Source organism: Caloenas nicobarica, chromosome Z, assembly GCF_036013445.1.
Source record: "Caloenas nicobarica isolate bCalNic1 chromosome Z, bCalNic1.hap1, whole genome shotgun sequence".
Classification (NCBI taxonomy): domain Eukaryota; kingdom Metazoa; phylum Chordata; class Aves; order Columbiformes; family Columbidae; genus Caloenas; species Caloenas nicobarica.
The window spans coordinates 41,370,859-41,385,551 of NC_088284.1; the positions used below are offsets into that span (position 1 = coordinate 41,370,859).

The following is a 14,693-nucleotide window of genomic DNA, read 5'->3' on the forward strand; positions in this document are numbered from 1 at the left end:
GTTCACAAAATAAAGGGGTTTACACTAAGATTTTTTAATTAGCTTTCACAAATAAACAGTGAGCCCACACTCATAAAAAGATACAGGAGTGGGTTATTAGCTCTTTACAAAAGACGTCAGCACTGACTTTTCCAGCAGCAGCCTGCAGCATTCATTTATTCACCATAGCAACAATAATGACACCAGCTGGAGGGGAGACAGTGGGAACATGGGAGAAGAGACTGTTTCAAAAGGGGAATTGGTATTTTTCCATGCGTCAAAAATTTAGCATCCCTTGGAGACCACAAAAAAACAGACTTGACTTGGCAAGCTCTGCCTAAGCTTTTAGAAAGCATTAACTTCACTGCTGGACTTCCCAGTATCTGTCACTATAATTGCCTTCTCTTTAAAACTCCAGTAGAAAAGGGTATGTGGAACCCAACTGAACTCTGTTTCACCTGACATGTTGCTGTGTCTAAATATTTCAAAGTCAATAATTTAAAATATTTACAGTTTAAAAAAATACTCTGTCAACAACAGTTTTAGTAAATTCACAGAAAACCCAGAAACGTTCCATTAGATATCTGAACTCCTGAGAAACCCAGTTTTGTGAATGAGTTTAATGAGTAGAAATGCTGATGCACAAGTTAAAAAGAAATAAAACTTAAAAAATCCTGTTAAGCACCTTCACGCTACTGCCAGAGATACTCAGAACTGTATCCTGATCATGGTATATTAACAGTACACAGTGAAACATAATGAAATGGAGGATTTAGCACTGAAAAGCAAGATCAAGCAGTTAAAGAAACTTAAATACTGAATGGGAACATTTTGCTACAGGCATATAAAGCTTGTCTTGAATGGTATAATACCTGTTAAACATATTTTGAAAGGGAAAGACAGCTTGCACTATTTGTTAAGAGTTTTAAACAATACATTATATTGCAACTGGAAAAACAAGCAGCCACCATGGCCAATGGCACTTTTCTTTACAAAGATTTGATCTTTACACTGAATGGCCTCCAGTTCTTTGATATTCCTTAGTCTGGTAAGCTATATACTACTTGACACTAATGTTTAGTCTGAAACATCATTAAGTTATCTGTTATAAAAATGCAGTGGCTGCTGGCATGGAGTACTTACTAGTCTGTAGCAAACACTGGAAGAAATCTTGCTTTATGAATTAGGAATAGTTGATGTTCTTCTAATTTGAGAAAGGATAATACAACCCTTTAATTTGCAAAAGTTTGAGCTTGAGGAGAAATCCAGCTAACTGAAATAGACAATTTATAAACTTTTGAAGACATAATTCCTGCCTCACCTTTTTACACCAGAGACATTAAGGCCATGCTCATGTAATTACCTTGAACTTGTATATAGTCAATTGTACAAGCAAAATCAGGTCCCACTTCTGAACCCTGGTTTGCCAAACTACACATTTAAGAGACATGCCTCAATACCTAATTCAATTTCTCAGACTAGGAGACGAAGCAGGATGAAAAAGGTTAGTGTAAAACATGGGGGTCATGAGATAATGTAAGATAATGGAAAATAATTAGCGTAACTAAATAAAAACATGAAGAAACCCAAGATCACGTGTAAAGAAACAAACAGCACGGTAAGAAAGAGATAAAAACAAAACAAGAACACCTATCCTCCCTCGCTCAGTTTTCCACTAAGTAATAGACTTGGCCAAAACCGACATTTCATTCATATCAAAGGGGCTAGTTGACTATCACAGAAATAGTTTACACAGTTAAGGAAGTATAACATTGCGAATATGTCATGTTTTAACTACAGTTAGCATATACTATGAATGGTTAAACTTTAACTGATCAGCTTTGGAAAGGCAAATGGACAAAGTAAACTCTTAAGTTTGTTTTAGCCCTGCCTTCTATGTATATAAAAGATAAATAATGTAAGGAACTAAAGATCTATTTTTCAGCTAGATTAAGAAAAAACATAAACACAGGCAGAAAACGAAATATAGAGCCCAGGAAAGTGAACATGCAGACTTTCGTGTTTGCATTTCCCATTTTTTCAGTGTTTATATTTGGAATTCAAAGGTTCTTTCAGTATTTCTTTTGAACCAACGGGTCATTCTGAATGGGAACAAGAAAATTCAACATTAACGTAACATTTTCCAAGATTTAAAAAACAATTTATTTAGCTGTGTATCTTTCCGTATACCCAGCATTGTTGTGAATGCACTCCTTTTCATCTACTCATTTCTTACCACGGTGATTATTCTTTTCCAGCCATATGTACTTCCATTTTAGGCATCGGGTTTTATGTAACAGTTTAAATATTTGTTTAAAATGCTTATGCGTTGTTTCTCCAAATTCATAGGTAGAAATTAGGCAATAAAAATGTACAGGTCTGCTTGTTTCTGTTCCTATTTCTTCCCCGTTGAAAGCATATTAGTACATTGAACAAAAAGACCATAATTGTCCTGGAACTGTGTCTTAAACTGAAAAGATTATTCAACAAATAGGAACTACTTTAGGGAATGTTACAGAAACATGACAGAAGCTTTTAGAACTTGTGAAAAAAAAAGGTCTACAGTTAAATTAATGTTTTGGATATATTTTTGTTAGTGTTATGGCTTTTGTAAAAACCTTTTCTCAGACAATTAATTTTGCCTCAGTAGCTACTCATCAGTACTTTAAACACCCACTGAAAGGTGATAATTTTGTGTTGAATCCTTACCCCTCTACTGAGATGCAATCTCAGGGTGTTCAATGCACTAAAAAACTCATCCCTTGGGGTGCTTCGGCTTCCCAAATGGAGAGATTTCTGCGGAGTATCTTGATATCTCCACATATGCAGTAAATTACAGTTGAAAGAATGGGAACCAGCAAAGAGCATATTAATAATGCATCTATTTTTACAGTTTTATTTGTCAACTTGATCTTACAGAGCTCTGTCTGTCATCTTCGGCTGAATAGCATCACAGACAAATACAGTTCAGATTTTCTTGTTTATCCTTACTAGTTATTTACGTTTTCATTGTTTTTCATAAAAGCCTGTAGAGTTTTATATTAAAAAAATGTAGATTATTCCGAATTTTTAAGGTTAGATTTCATGATGGGTCAAAATTTATCAGAATTTTATAAGTTTCCATAAATTTTCTTTCTGAAATAATGAAGAGAAATTGTGAAGCTTTATTATCTTGTTTTAAACAGTCAATAACTTCAACTTATTAAAAAAATATTTTCTAGAATTGATGTTCTGAATCCTTTGCTAAGTGCACCACAGCCCAACATCTGAGTAAGGTGTTTGGTAGCATATGTTCACCTGAGAAATCTTCTAAACACTTCAGCAAAATGATTATTCACATAAGTAATGGCAATGAATATTGTGTACAGTTAGATCTTTAGCAGACTAGACATAAAAACAGACCATTCTGGCAAAATTCAACAGTTTGTTAGAATTTTCTTAGAAGAAGACATGAAACAAATACATTTCTACACATAACCAATACCTTGGAAAAAATGGAGCAAAGAGAAAACATTTACCCTATATGTGTCTCTGTAGTTCTGCCTTCACCACTGAACACACATCTAGCTGCCAGGATATCATCATAGCTAACATCTACAGGATGTTCTACTGGATAGAATGCCTGAAAGAGAGGGTGATTCACCATAATTAGTGAAAGCATCTCATATTATTCACGTCAATACACACACACACAAGAATGACAGTGCTACACATCTGAAAAGTAATTTCAGAAGCGTTTTTGCATCATAATGTAATCATGATAATACTTGGCAGTCTTCACTTGCAGCGGCACAACATGTACCAGTGCAAACACCATGCCTGCCAATACAACTTCTCAGTTTTAAATATTGATAATTAAAATTCACAGTCAGAATTAAAAAAAACAACCAACCTGTGGTAGTTGTGGACTTTGTCTACCAATCAATGTCCATTGACCGTTTCTCACTCTGTATCCACTCACTACTTTACCTATAACATACCAATATGTATGTGAACATGAGACATACTTCTAAAAAAATATTTTGTAGTGTCAGCATTTTTCTGTTAAATATTTGATATTCCTATGTTGCAATAAAACTCTTACCTAGTCTGTGTGTATGAACTCTGTAGGCAAAAAGGTGCATTGGAAACCTTTTGTAATGGCAGGCAATGTCTGCATCAACCACTGTTAAAATATGATGGCAATAAACAAAGAAAAACACATTATATATCAAACGGAGAAATATTACACTGCTGTACTTAATTCAGTGTGAAAGTGGTTTACCTACACTGGACACAAGACAATTTCAAAAGATACTGAATAATATATTTGTGCAGTGCCTATCTCAAGATATCTGTAAAGAAAAACTAATAAAATATAGTACAAATGACTTGAAAACTACAATCTGTGATGACATACATCCAAATTAGTGCTGAAACTCAGTATCATTTTTTCCAGCATTCACTACTGCTATTTAACGAAGTACAGTAATACGTTTGCTTACATATTATGTTACGGGACAATTAAAATAGACAAAGCTATGATAAGTACACAGGAGAAAATTAAAATAAACTGATATAATTCTAAACTGATAAAATTCATAACGAAGGCTTGATTTTAACTAAAGTTCTAGACCCAGTCTTAGAGATTTAGATTTAGATACGGACTTTAGCAGAGAAATGCTGTACAGACAATGTCAGCAGGCTAATACTTGTGTTTGGTGCAGTAACAGTGCTAAGGATGAGTCTACAGAGAAATTCCTCTGTGAATGCCTCTCTGAGAGGCATCTGGGGACTGGCTGCATTTTTCCTATTATAAAAAACTCCATGATTCACTTAAGAACTGCAAATTTGATAGAACATGAGAAGGCAGTAGTCAACAGGCACAGAACTGGTTTTATTCCCTTTTCCCTCATCCCTCCAGCCGAAAAAGTAGATTTCTGTATTGATCAAATACTGGGCAGGTGTGGTACAGTTTGATATGTTTTCATATTGAAGAGCAAAACATGTTAAGTTTCAACTCAAATGAAAACAGATTTCAAATTGCTGAGTTCACCCAACAGCTGGAGTCAGCCCAGCATTTCATCACCTCATTCTGTTTAGGCAGCTAACTGTAGATGGGACAAATGTTGTTACCATATATCTAATATAAAATTCTGGTATACTGTAAGAAAAAGTAAACTTGGTGCTCAGCTTCCTTAAAACAGAAAATTCTATGCTAATGTGAAGAAATGATTAGGACTATCTAAGCTGAGTTTTAGATAAAATCCACTTAGTAGGATTCTGAACAGAAACTGCTTGGAAACTTTCTTTTACAGTGTTTTTTCAGCATTTTGACGTTTTAACCAAGTAGGGACATAGGAATAAAATTTTTAAAGAGCAGCTCCTTACTGCTAGAAATATATTTAGTAAAACTGAACTCTTAGTAAATCACAAACAGCATGAATGGCAAATGCAGGTGAAGAAGAGTCCAAAAGATTTTATACTTCTTCTTAGGGGGAAAAAAAGGGGAGTAAGAAAATAGGTAGAACTTTTTTGGTAAAATACTAAGAAGAAGAAAAAAAAAATACTCTAAGAAATAGTCTTAAGAAATACACTTTGAAACTTCAATATTGCACAGATCATTATTGTTTTGTTCAGCATTGTTTTCTACAACCTTAATCATCTTTGCAGATGTAGACATTGGGAAATGGGGTACAATTTTAAATTTATAACTTTTTATTTCATCTTTTGTTTAATTAAGCAATTATTTGTCCAGTTCAACAGTTCAACAAATCTCTGCTAGATTTTCTTCAACAATGAGCAGTAAAAATAAATCAGATGCTGAAATTATATAACAACTTCGTAAAATTATGACTCACCTTTCTCGCCTGGTGGTATTACAGTGTTCACAGACATCATAAGATACATTCCAGCAATCAAAGGCTGCCTGCAATTCAAAACCCAAGCTCTGCTAAACAAGTCCTTTGTAAAACCCAACTGCAAGTGACATGATATGCAATACCATTTAACACTACCAATTTCTACATGTTTGATTATGCCTGAAAGTGGTCTACTGAGAAAGCAGCTGTTACACAGCACTTCTCTTTCCCTCCTTTTTTTCATACTGAGCTACAATTTTTAAAGCATCTTCTACAAAGTGTTTGAAATAGGACAAAACAATCATCTACATAATTGCTGTCCTTGTCTCAAATTTCTAAATATGAAGACATTAAGATGGATTAACTCAGTACTGATAGCACTGTTTCATCAAGTTTCTTAGCAGAAACAAAAATTTTTGCCAAGAGATGACACATGACTTCAAAATTCTTAATATTATGAAGTATTAATATGTTTTCAAATGAATCTAAACAAGGGGTTCCCATGCCTTCTGTTCTAATGAAAAAAATCAGGTATTTTTATTTTATTTAAGTACCTAAAAATAGATATTTCTAAAGACACTTACTTTTGATGTGTCAGATGTAAAGTTACACCAGAGCAGTCCTTGTGTTTATCTGTATAAATCACAAAAACACTTTAATCATTAGCAACTGAGCCCTTGCAAAATTATTTCATACTGATAACATTCTTCTGCTGTATAAAAATACTAGAAGGCAAAATAAGTTTTACTGTTTGCATTAAAACTTTCATACTGTGGAAACATTACTCACATTTGCACGAACCTGAATATCACAGTGCTGCATGTGTAGCAAAATCCTAGTATAGAGCAAAACTCTAATGGATGAAAAACTAACTGCTTTTTTGGCAATAGAAATTGCAGATGTTTATGAACTAGCATTTGGGACGTGAAACAGTGTAATTTTTATAATAGCAGAAAAAGTTGGTTTGCTTCAAATAAATTTGTATCTTGACAGAAGTTAAAAAAAATGAAAGATGTGTGGAAAAGTGGTGATGTTAGCCATTAATAATGAAGCAACCAGAAATTCTTGTAATAAAGTCAACAGGTGAATGTGAGATACCAATACAGACAGTGGTTCTGTTTAACATTGGTTATCATAGAAAGACAGTAAAAATAGTTCATTCATTTCTTAATGTACTGTATCAGCATTATCTAATATATTTAACATTTTAATTTAAAGATACTGTTGTCTTGATAGTTACTCAATTTTAGTCAGTGATCTGAGAGATCAACCCTTGTTCTTTTTTCAAGAAAATTTCCTTTTCTTATGTTTATACCAAAGCTAGCTGTAGTTAGAAGATGGATATAACTCCAAAGCAAGTAAAACAGAAAATGCTGAAAAAATACCCTCCAACATTATATTCTTCAGGTAAGAAAGACAACAGAGTAGCTATGGATCTGCTCACATGCGGCAACTTGGGAGAGATTTTCCTCCCATCAGCAGCTAGATTCTGAACTTAAAAAAGCAATGCATTTGAACACAAGGATAATTATTAGAGTGGGACAAAACAGGGAGACTTCAACAAGTATCAGTTTAGTTTTTCAGACATTAGGTATTTTAGTCACATCACATTTCATTATTAAGGGATAATATTCAGTTTGGTTTGAACCATTATTGCACATATTACTGCATACTACATTGTATTACTTACATTTTCTCTGTTCTACAAAACAGCGAAATAAACAATATATTGTAGAAAATAGAGATTTTCAGTACAGCAACATACATTCTTATATATGTTTTTATGCAAACGCGCATGTTTGTACAGAAAAATAGTAGACACTGAAGTACAGTCTTTAAAACACATTTTAAATATAGCCTTCAAATGTTTTGTTTTGGGTTTTTTTTTTGAAATTTACTTCTTAAAGATGAAAAAAAACCCCAAACCAAACCAAACCATAAATACATTCACTGTATGGCAAGTCATTAAAGGAGGTATCACAGAAAGAAAGACTAGAAAAGTTTGAAGGAGAGAGAAAAGACAGGACCAAATAAAAGACTACTTTAGAGTAGATAAGGAGAAAATGACTAATTCAAGATACGGTCTGCACTGACTAAAGATGGAAAGAAAAACTGAAGTTATGCCATGCCAGAATAAGCACTAGTTTTCAACCATAAATGTTGCTTCCAAATGGCCAAGTCATCAGTCCAAAAGCACCAGAAAGACTAAGCTATTAGGACAAAAGTAGGGGAACAGTAGGAAAACATTCAAGTGAAAGAAAAATTAAATTCCTTGTCCAAGATTTAAGAAGAAGTTCAAGATATGTATATACTGTTCATCCTCCTCTTCACTATAGGAAGCTTCAAGTACAATCTCAGTATCTCTATGTTTGCTATGAAAGTTGTTGTAAGGTCTCTTTTGCCCCATCTTCCTCATTTCAAACTAATTTTTTGACTAAATTTCTGGCTATTCATATAACACAGGTGATGCTGCAGAATCGAGCTTTAATAAGTTTAACACTGTTAGAAAGTTTGTGCCATACCAGTTTTAATGGAAGATGGCAAATGCTTGCTTCCTCATAGAACACTTCACTTATTCCTTAAAGTAATAAAATTTAAAATGCAGTAGTTTTGTGTCCCTTCATTTTGCAATTTGCAGTTGAAAACATCACCATGTTATCTTTTAAACACTGCTGAAAAACTGTCCCAAAACAATAAAACCAAACCTGTCATATGCCAAACATGAGTCATGTTTGAAAAATCTAACCCTTAGTATGTCATAGTGTCTCTTTTAAGAATTGCGCAGCAGGAGGAGGGAAACAACTCCAACATACTTCAGTTTGTCAATACTAAAGTACTTCCACAGTATTTAAATTTTCAGAGTATGGAAAAAATTTTCATTCAGTATTTTCAACTAAATTGAGCAATTTCAAAATGAACTGAAGACAGTGGGAAAGCCATTATTGCTACTATACCAGGCAATCATGTTAACCAGTATTGGGAGAAACATAAATCAACTTCTGGCACAAGAATCTGATCTGCAATGCTGTGTCAAGAGTAAAATAATGGATGGATACTTTGGTCAGACTTTTAAGAAATTCCTACAGCACATTATAATTTTGTCTGTGGTTACATTTAGCTGTGACCGAGCTAAACATTCTTCTAACAACTACAGATTTGCAAAGCTGGAAACACTTTTTCCTTGTTTGCCCTCCCTACAGCTCACCTCCTTGAAACACTCAAAGCTGCCGAACTCTGCACCCAAGAATGCTGACTGCAACAAGGCCATGCCAGTTCCCAGTGCAAACGCTTTATGAATTTTGCTGTGTGACCTAAGCAAAAAATATCTTTAAACAATGCACAAACCAAACAAAATTTTAAAGCCTCCCTTCCAGTCTGTCAGTCTGGCTTATCTAACTACTTTGGCTCCTTTGGTTGAGCTATTCAGCAAATATGTACTGCCCTGGGACAAAATAGTTTATAGATTCAAATCAAACCCAACTGTCCAGGCAGAGTTTCCAACTCGAAAAAAATAGAAGCTGTGCTTATTACTGCTTTTTGTGTGATGTGCAAAGGTAACACAATCATATTAAATATTCCCTTATTTTATTTACCTATGTCAAACAAAATCAATAGAGCATGTTAAAGCCTAAAATACTTACTTTCCAAATAGAAGACAGACAAAAAATTGTTGATCCTGGTCCAGCACAAAATTTTTAACAAATAAGTACCTTGTAGATGACTGATTTGCTCGAAGGATATAATAATAGATCATAGAAAGCTACGTCTGTGATACTATATGTGATGTGGGTAACGTAATTCTTGTAGAGAATAATAGCAGGAAGAAATAAATGTATGCTCAGTGAAGAAGTGGGGATTAGGAGAAGGAGCTAAGAACGCAAATATTATTTGTGCCTCGTGCAAGAAAAGAGAGGGAAAAAGAAAGGGAATAAGAAAGAAGCCAAAGTTGAATAAAAATTAGAGAATTCCCCAAAAGTTTGCTCAAGTATACTGACAAAAAATATTGCTTCAAACAATGCAACAGTAACACACACAGAAAATTATATGTGATTACCTTTCACATAGAACAAGTTAAAAGAGATTATTATTGATAACTTTTAATTACTTTGATTCCTGGGGATAAGGTCTATATTCTCACATGTGCTTAAAAGGACTAAGAGAATAGTATGGTGGGTTCGAAACAACATTAGCCTTTGTCCTAGCAGGGGCAGGAAAAAACAAATTCTAGGGACAGGAAAAAAAAAACCCAAATTTTTTTAATCAGATCTGAATGTACTTATACAGAAGAATAAATAATGAACAGTGTGACAATTACACTGCATAAACCTACAGCCCAAACTGAAAGGTGACTGGTTGTCTTTATAGATCTAAAGATGGGTAGATTTACTTTTATCTGAATCTGAACCCTAAACACTTATGAATATATAAAAACACAAATTTCTGGCAACTTGCTACGTAGCTGTATCTACTATCAACCATAACTTCACAACAAAATAATTTTTGCTTTTGCAATATAAAAAGTCAAATGGAGCAACTACTGTTTTTCAATATGGTTCTTTGCACATTCCCCCCGTTTTTTTGTGGGAATTTACTTTCGGTTTTCTAGCTTATTTTTAAATTACATGTATTTTAGACAAGGTAGAATAAGATTTACTTCGGTACCTGAGCATGAAATGTATATCTAAATAAGAATACTTAGCTCTGGATCATAGCTAAGAAGAGAGAGAAAGCTTAATTATTTTAATGACTGGTTAATGAAATGAAGAAATATGCTTTTTACAAACACTTCAAAATGAGAGTTGATAAATTTTAACTACAATATTTCACCCCCTCAAATATTATAGGAAGTAGGATTGGGTGCTAATACATAAATAACTACTACCTCAAGCCAAATATTTTATATTTGCAATGACTTCTAAGTCAGAAAACTAAACTATGAACAGTACTTCAGAATCTTTGGTGTGCTACTGAAAGTATAGTAACTTAACTGAGTATGTTGAATTGTTGGTCCTCTATTCTCAGTTGCAACAGCTGCATGCACGTACATAAAAACTGTAATGGCTATATTGTCATACTTCAACAAGCCACAGTTATCAACAGACCTCTCACTCATACAAGAAAGGTCTCTCTAGGTCATTCCTGAAGTTCAAAAATACCTATAAAACTAGGTGAAGTTTATGCATTGAATATCCTTGAACACCACAATCAATGTTCAGGATATTTAAATTGTTGTGAGATTTAAATTACGTTGTTCTCTACTGGAATTTTCACAGGCAGACACATTAAAAACATTTTTTCTCACAAAAATGGCAGAAAAGGCAAATTATTTTTCACTTTAAAAATAAGATATGAGACTACCAAGTGAAAGGCACTGAAATAAAACACAGGGCATTCTATCATACTCTATAACTGTTGGAACAGTAAATGACACTAATATAACCTCCTAAATTATAGTCCTATCAGTTCACACTTCTTAAACTTTCAAAATTTTGCATGTTTATACCTACAATATTGATTATTCTAAGCCTTGCACAGATGTTCTAGGCAAAAACATAAGGAAATCTGCTGCAGGAGGGGTGTGTTGCTGTAAAATGTACGTTTAATTTTAGGTGCTAACTTACTTCACTGTACTTTCTCTAAGTAGGCAAGGCGAATTTTTGAGTAGAATCTTTGACTACGAAGTTAATTTACTAATAAAAATTTCCAAACACACACCCCATTTGTTTCTTTTTTAACTGCATACACATAAATTATACTTAAGAGTGAAAATGAACAATGAGAACTCTCACGGTCCCCAAACAATAATGAAGAGCAAGCTCTCAACTAACATGCCCTCTTTAGTGGTTTGTAACTTTAATTATTCATTATTTTAGTGGGCAAAGAATCTCATGGGCTGTAGGGGTCCATCTGAACTGTCTGATGAAAATCAATTCTTTCAACTTCAGTTGTGCATATTTGCATATGTGCTCCATTTAAACAGTGTTGGCACACTCAGCTTACCCCTTCCTGTATTGGGTTTGTGTGGCAAGGTTTTGGTACCACAATGGCTACAGGGGTGGCTTCTGTGAGAAGCTGATAGAAGCTTCCGCCATGTCCAACAGAGGCAGTGCCAGCCAGCTCCAATACAGACTTGCTCCTGGACAAGGCTGGGCCCATCAGCAACAGTGGTAGCACCTCTGTGATTAACGTATTTAAGAAGTGGGAAAAAAAACCCTGTGCAATTGCAGCCAAAGAGAGGAGTGAGAATATGTGAGGGAAACAAATCTGCAGACACCAGGTGGATGCCCCAAGGAGGCTGTGATCCTGTGGAGAGCCCATGCTGCAGCAGGCTCCTGCAAGGACCTGTGGCCCTGTGGATGGGAGCCCATGCTGGAGAAGTTTGCTGGCAGGACTTGTGACCCTGTGAGGGACCCACATGGGAGCGGTCTGCTCCTGAAGGACCTATGCTGGAGCAGTTCATGAAGAACTGTAGCTTGTGGAAGGATTCACACTGGAGAAATTCATGGAGGACTATCTCCCATGGGAGAGACCCCATGTTGGAGCAAGGGAAGAGAGTGATGAGGAAGGAGCAGAAGAAACAACGTTTGATGGACTGATCGGGATGCTTACTCCCCATCCCCCTGCACTGCTGTTGAGGGAGGAGGTAGAGAATTAATGAGTAAAGTTGAAGCCAGGACGAAGGGAGAGGTGGGGGGAAGGTGTTCTAAGATTTGGTTTAATTTCTCATTATCCTACTCTGATTTGATTGGTAATAAACTCATTTCCCCAAGTTGAGCCTGGTTTGCCTGTGACAATAATTAGTGAGTTATCTCCCTGTCCTTATCTCAGCCCATGAGCCTTTCATTATATTTTCTCTCCCCTGTCCAGCTGAGGAGGGGAGTGACAGAGAGACTTTGGCGGGCAACAGGCATCCAGCAAGTGTCAACCCATCACACCTCCTCCTTCTCAGTTAGCATTACAGCCATTATGTTACATCATATATTCATGTCATGGTACAAACCATACCTTCAGCTTCAGACAGTGCTGCTGAAAAATCTAGGTAAGTATTGCCCAAACCTTGTCAGAGGTGTACAGAAGAGAGACAGCATGGCACTGAGAAGCTAAGAACAACATGTTGACTGTTCGAAATCAAGTACAATCTGTGAATCATTTACCAGAGTGCCACAGAAGCATTCAGAGGCCATGGGCATAGCTCGAACTATGTGTAATGCATATTCCACCTTAAATTTTTGTTATTATTCAGCTTACTTCCCTTTCAAGTCCAAGATTTTGATTAACACTTAGCCTATGAGTATCTTCACATTTTCACTTAAATCCTTCACAGTAATGTATTGCAGTGAAGTTCCAAGAGAATGAAGGTTTTTGTTCTTGAAGGCCAGAGAGGCCCTAACCCAAAAACTCTACACAGCATGTGATTCACAGAGTAAAAGTAAGAATTCATGCAACTCAAAGGTGTCAGAACAAGGCATTTCAGGTGTAAAGAACAAAGTACAACATGAAATATTAATATAAATAATTAATTAATCTTGTTCCAAAACATCTCAGACCACCAATATCTCAAAGTGCATTAATGAAATTCAAATTTCATTGATCCAAGCCTATAACGTATGGGCTGGACAAGCAGACAGTGAGATGGATTGAAAACTGGCCAGGCCAAGAGAGTGGTAATTAGTGGTTGAAAGTCTTGTTGGAGCATGGAAACTAGCAAGGTACCCCAGGGGTCAATACTGGGCTCAGTCTTGTTCAACATATTCATTAATGAGCTAGATGATGGGGCAAAGTGCAGCATCAGCAACTTTGCTGATGACATCAAACTGGGAGGAATTGCTGATACACCAGAGGGTCGTGCTGCCTTTCAGACGGACCTCAACAGGCTGGAGAAATGGGCCAACAGGAACATCATGCAGTTCAACAAGGGGAAGGAGGTGCTAAGTCCTGCGCCTGGGGAGGAACCCCAGCCACCACGGCATGCTGGGGGCCACCCAGCTGGAAAGCTGCTTGGTAGAAAAGGCCCAGGGGGTCCTCATGGACGTCAGGCTGAACACGAGCCAGCAATGTGCCCTTGCTGCTAAGAAAGCTAATGGCATCCTCGGCTGCATTAGCCAGAGTATTGCCAACAGGTCATGGGAGGTGATCCTTCCCCTCTGTTCAGTACCGGTGAGGCCACACCTGCAGCACTGTGTCCAGTGCCGTGCTTCCCCATACAAGAGAGACATGGACATACCCAAGAGAGTCCAAGGAAGAGCCACGAAGATGATGACGGGACTAAGGGGAAAGGCTGAGAGACCTGGAACTGTTCAGCCTGGAAAGAAGAAGGATCAGGGGTGATCTTATCCATGTACAAAAATACCTGAAGGGAGGGTGCAAGGAGGACAAAGTCAGGGTCTTTTCAGTGTTGTCCAGTGACAGGGCCAGATGCAATGAGTACAAACTGAAACTGAACATCAGGAATCACTTTCTTAGTGTGAAGGTGACTGAGTAGTGGCACAGGTTGCCCAGAGAGGTTGTGGCATCTCCATCCATGTGGACATGGTCCTGGGCAACTGGCTGTAGGCAGGCCTGCTTGAGCAAGGGCGGATGGACTAGATATAATGTAATAATGTAAATATTCTGATGCTCTAACTGTCATAACCTAAAGAACAAATTTCAAAATACATACCTCTAAATGCACTAACATCTCCATAGTGTACCTGGAGCACAAAATATCTGCCACCTGTTTCTCCTCCAACTCTGAATCCAACACCTGAGAGAAGGAAAATGCATTGTTTTCAGAAACAGTAAAATGCAAGATGGTTCACCATTGCTAGTTTGGTAGAACTTTCATTTCTCATTCAACCTGTCAATGATACAAACTGATTAACACTGACTTACTAA

General features: G+C 36.2%; 1 protein-coding gene across 15 annotated transcripts in view; it reads right to left on the reverse strand.

Moving 5' to 3' along the window:
• PAM (peptidylglycine alpha-amidating monooxygenase) overlaps positions 1-14,693 on the reverse strand; it is a 146,328-nt gene that overhangs the window by 39,277 nt on the left and 92,358 nt on the right. For all 15 annotated transcript variants that reach the window (XM_065655531.1, XM_065655530.1, XM_065655528.1 and 12 more), the window contains exons 7-12: positions 14,479-14,562; positions 6,404-6,452; positions 5,820-5,887; positions 4,064-4,144; positions 3,872-3,948; positions 3,498-3,601 (exon numbers count right to left, since the gene is read on the reverse strand). In XM_065655531.1, coding sequence (XP_065511603.1) covers positions 3,498-3,601; positions 3,872-3,948; positions 4,064-4,144; positions 5,820-5,887; positions 6,404-6,452; positions 14,479-14,562 — 463 coding nt within the window. The remainder of the gene's footprint in view (positions 1-3,497; positions 3,602-3,871; positions 3,949-4,063; positions 4,145-5,819; positions 5,888-6,403; positions 6,453-14,478; positions 14,563-14,693) is intronic.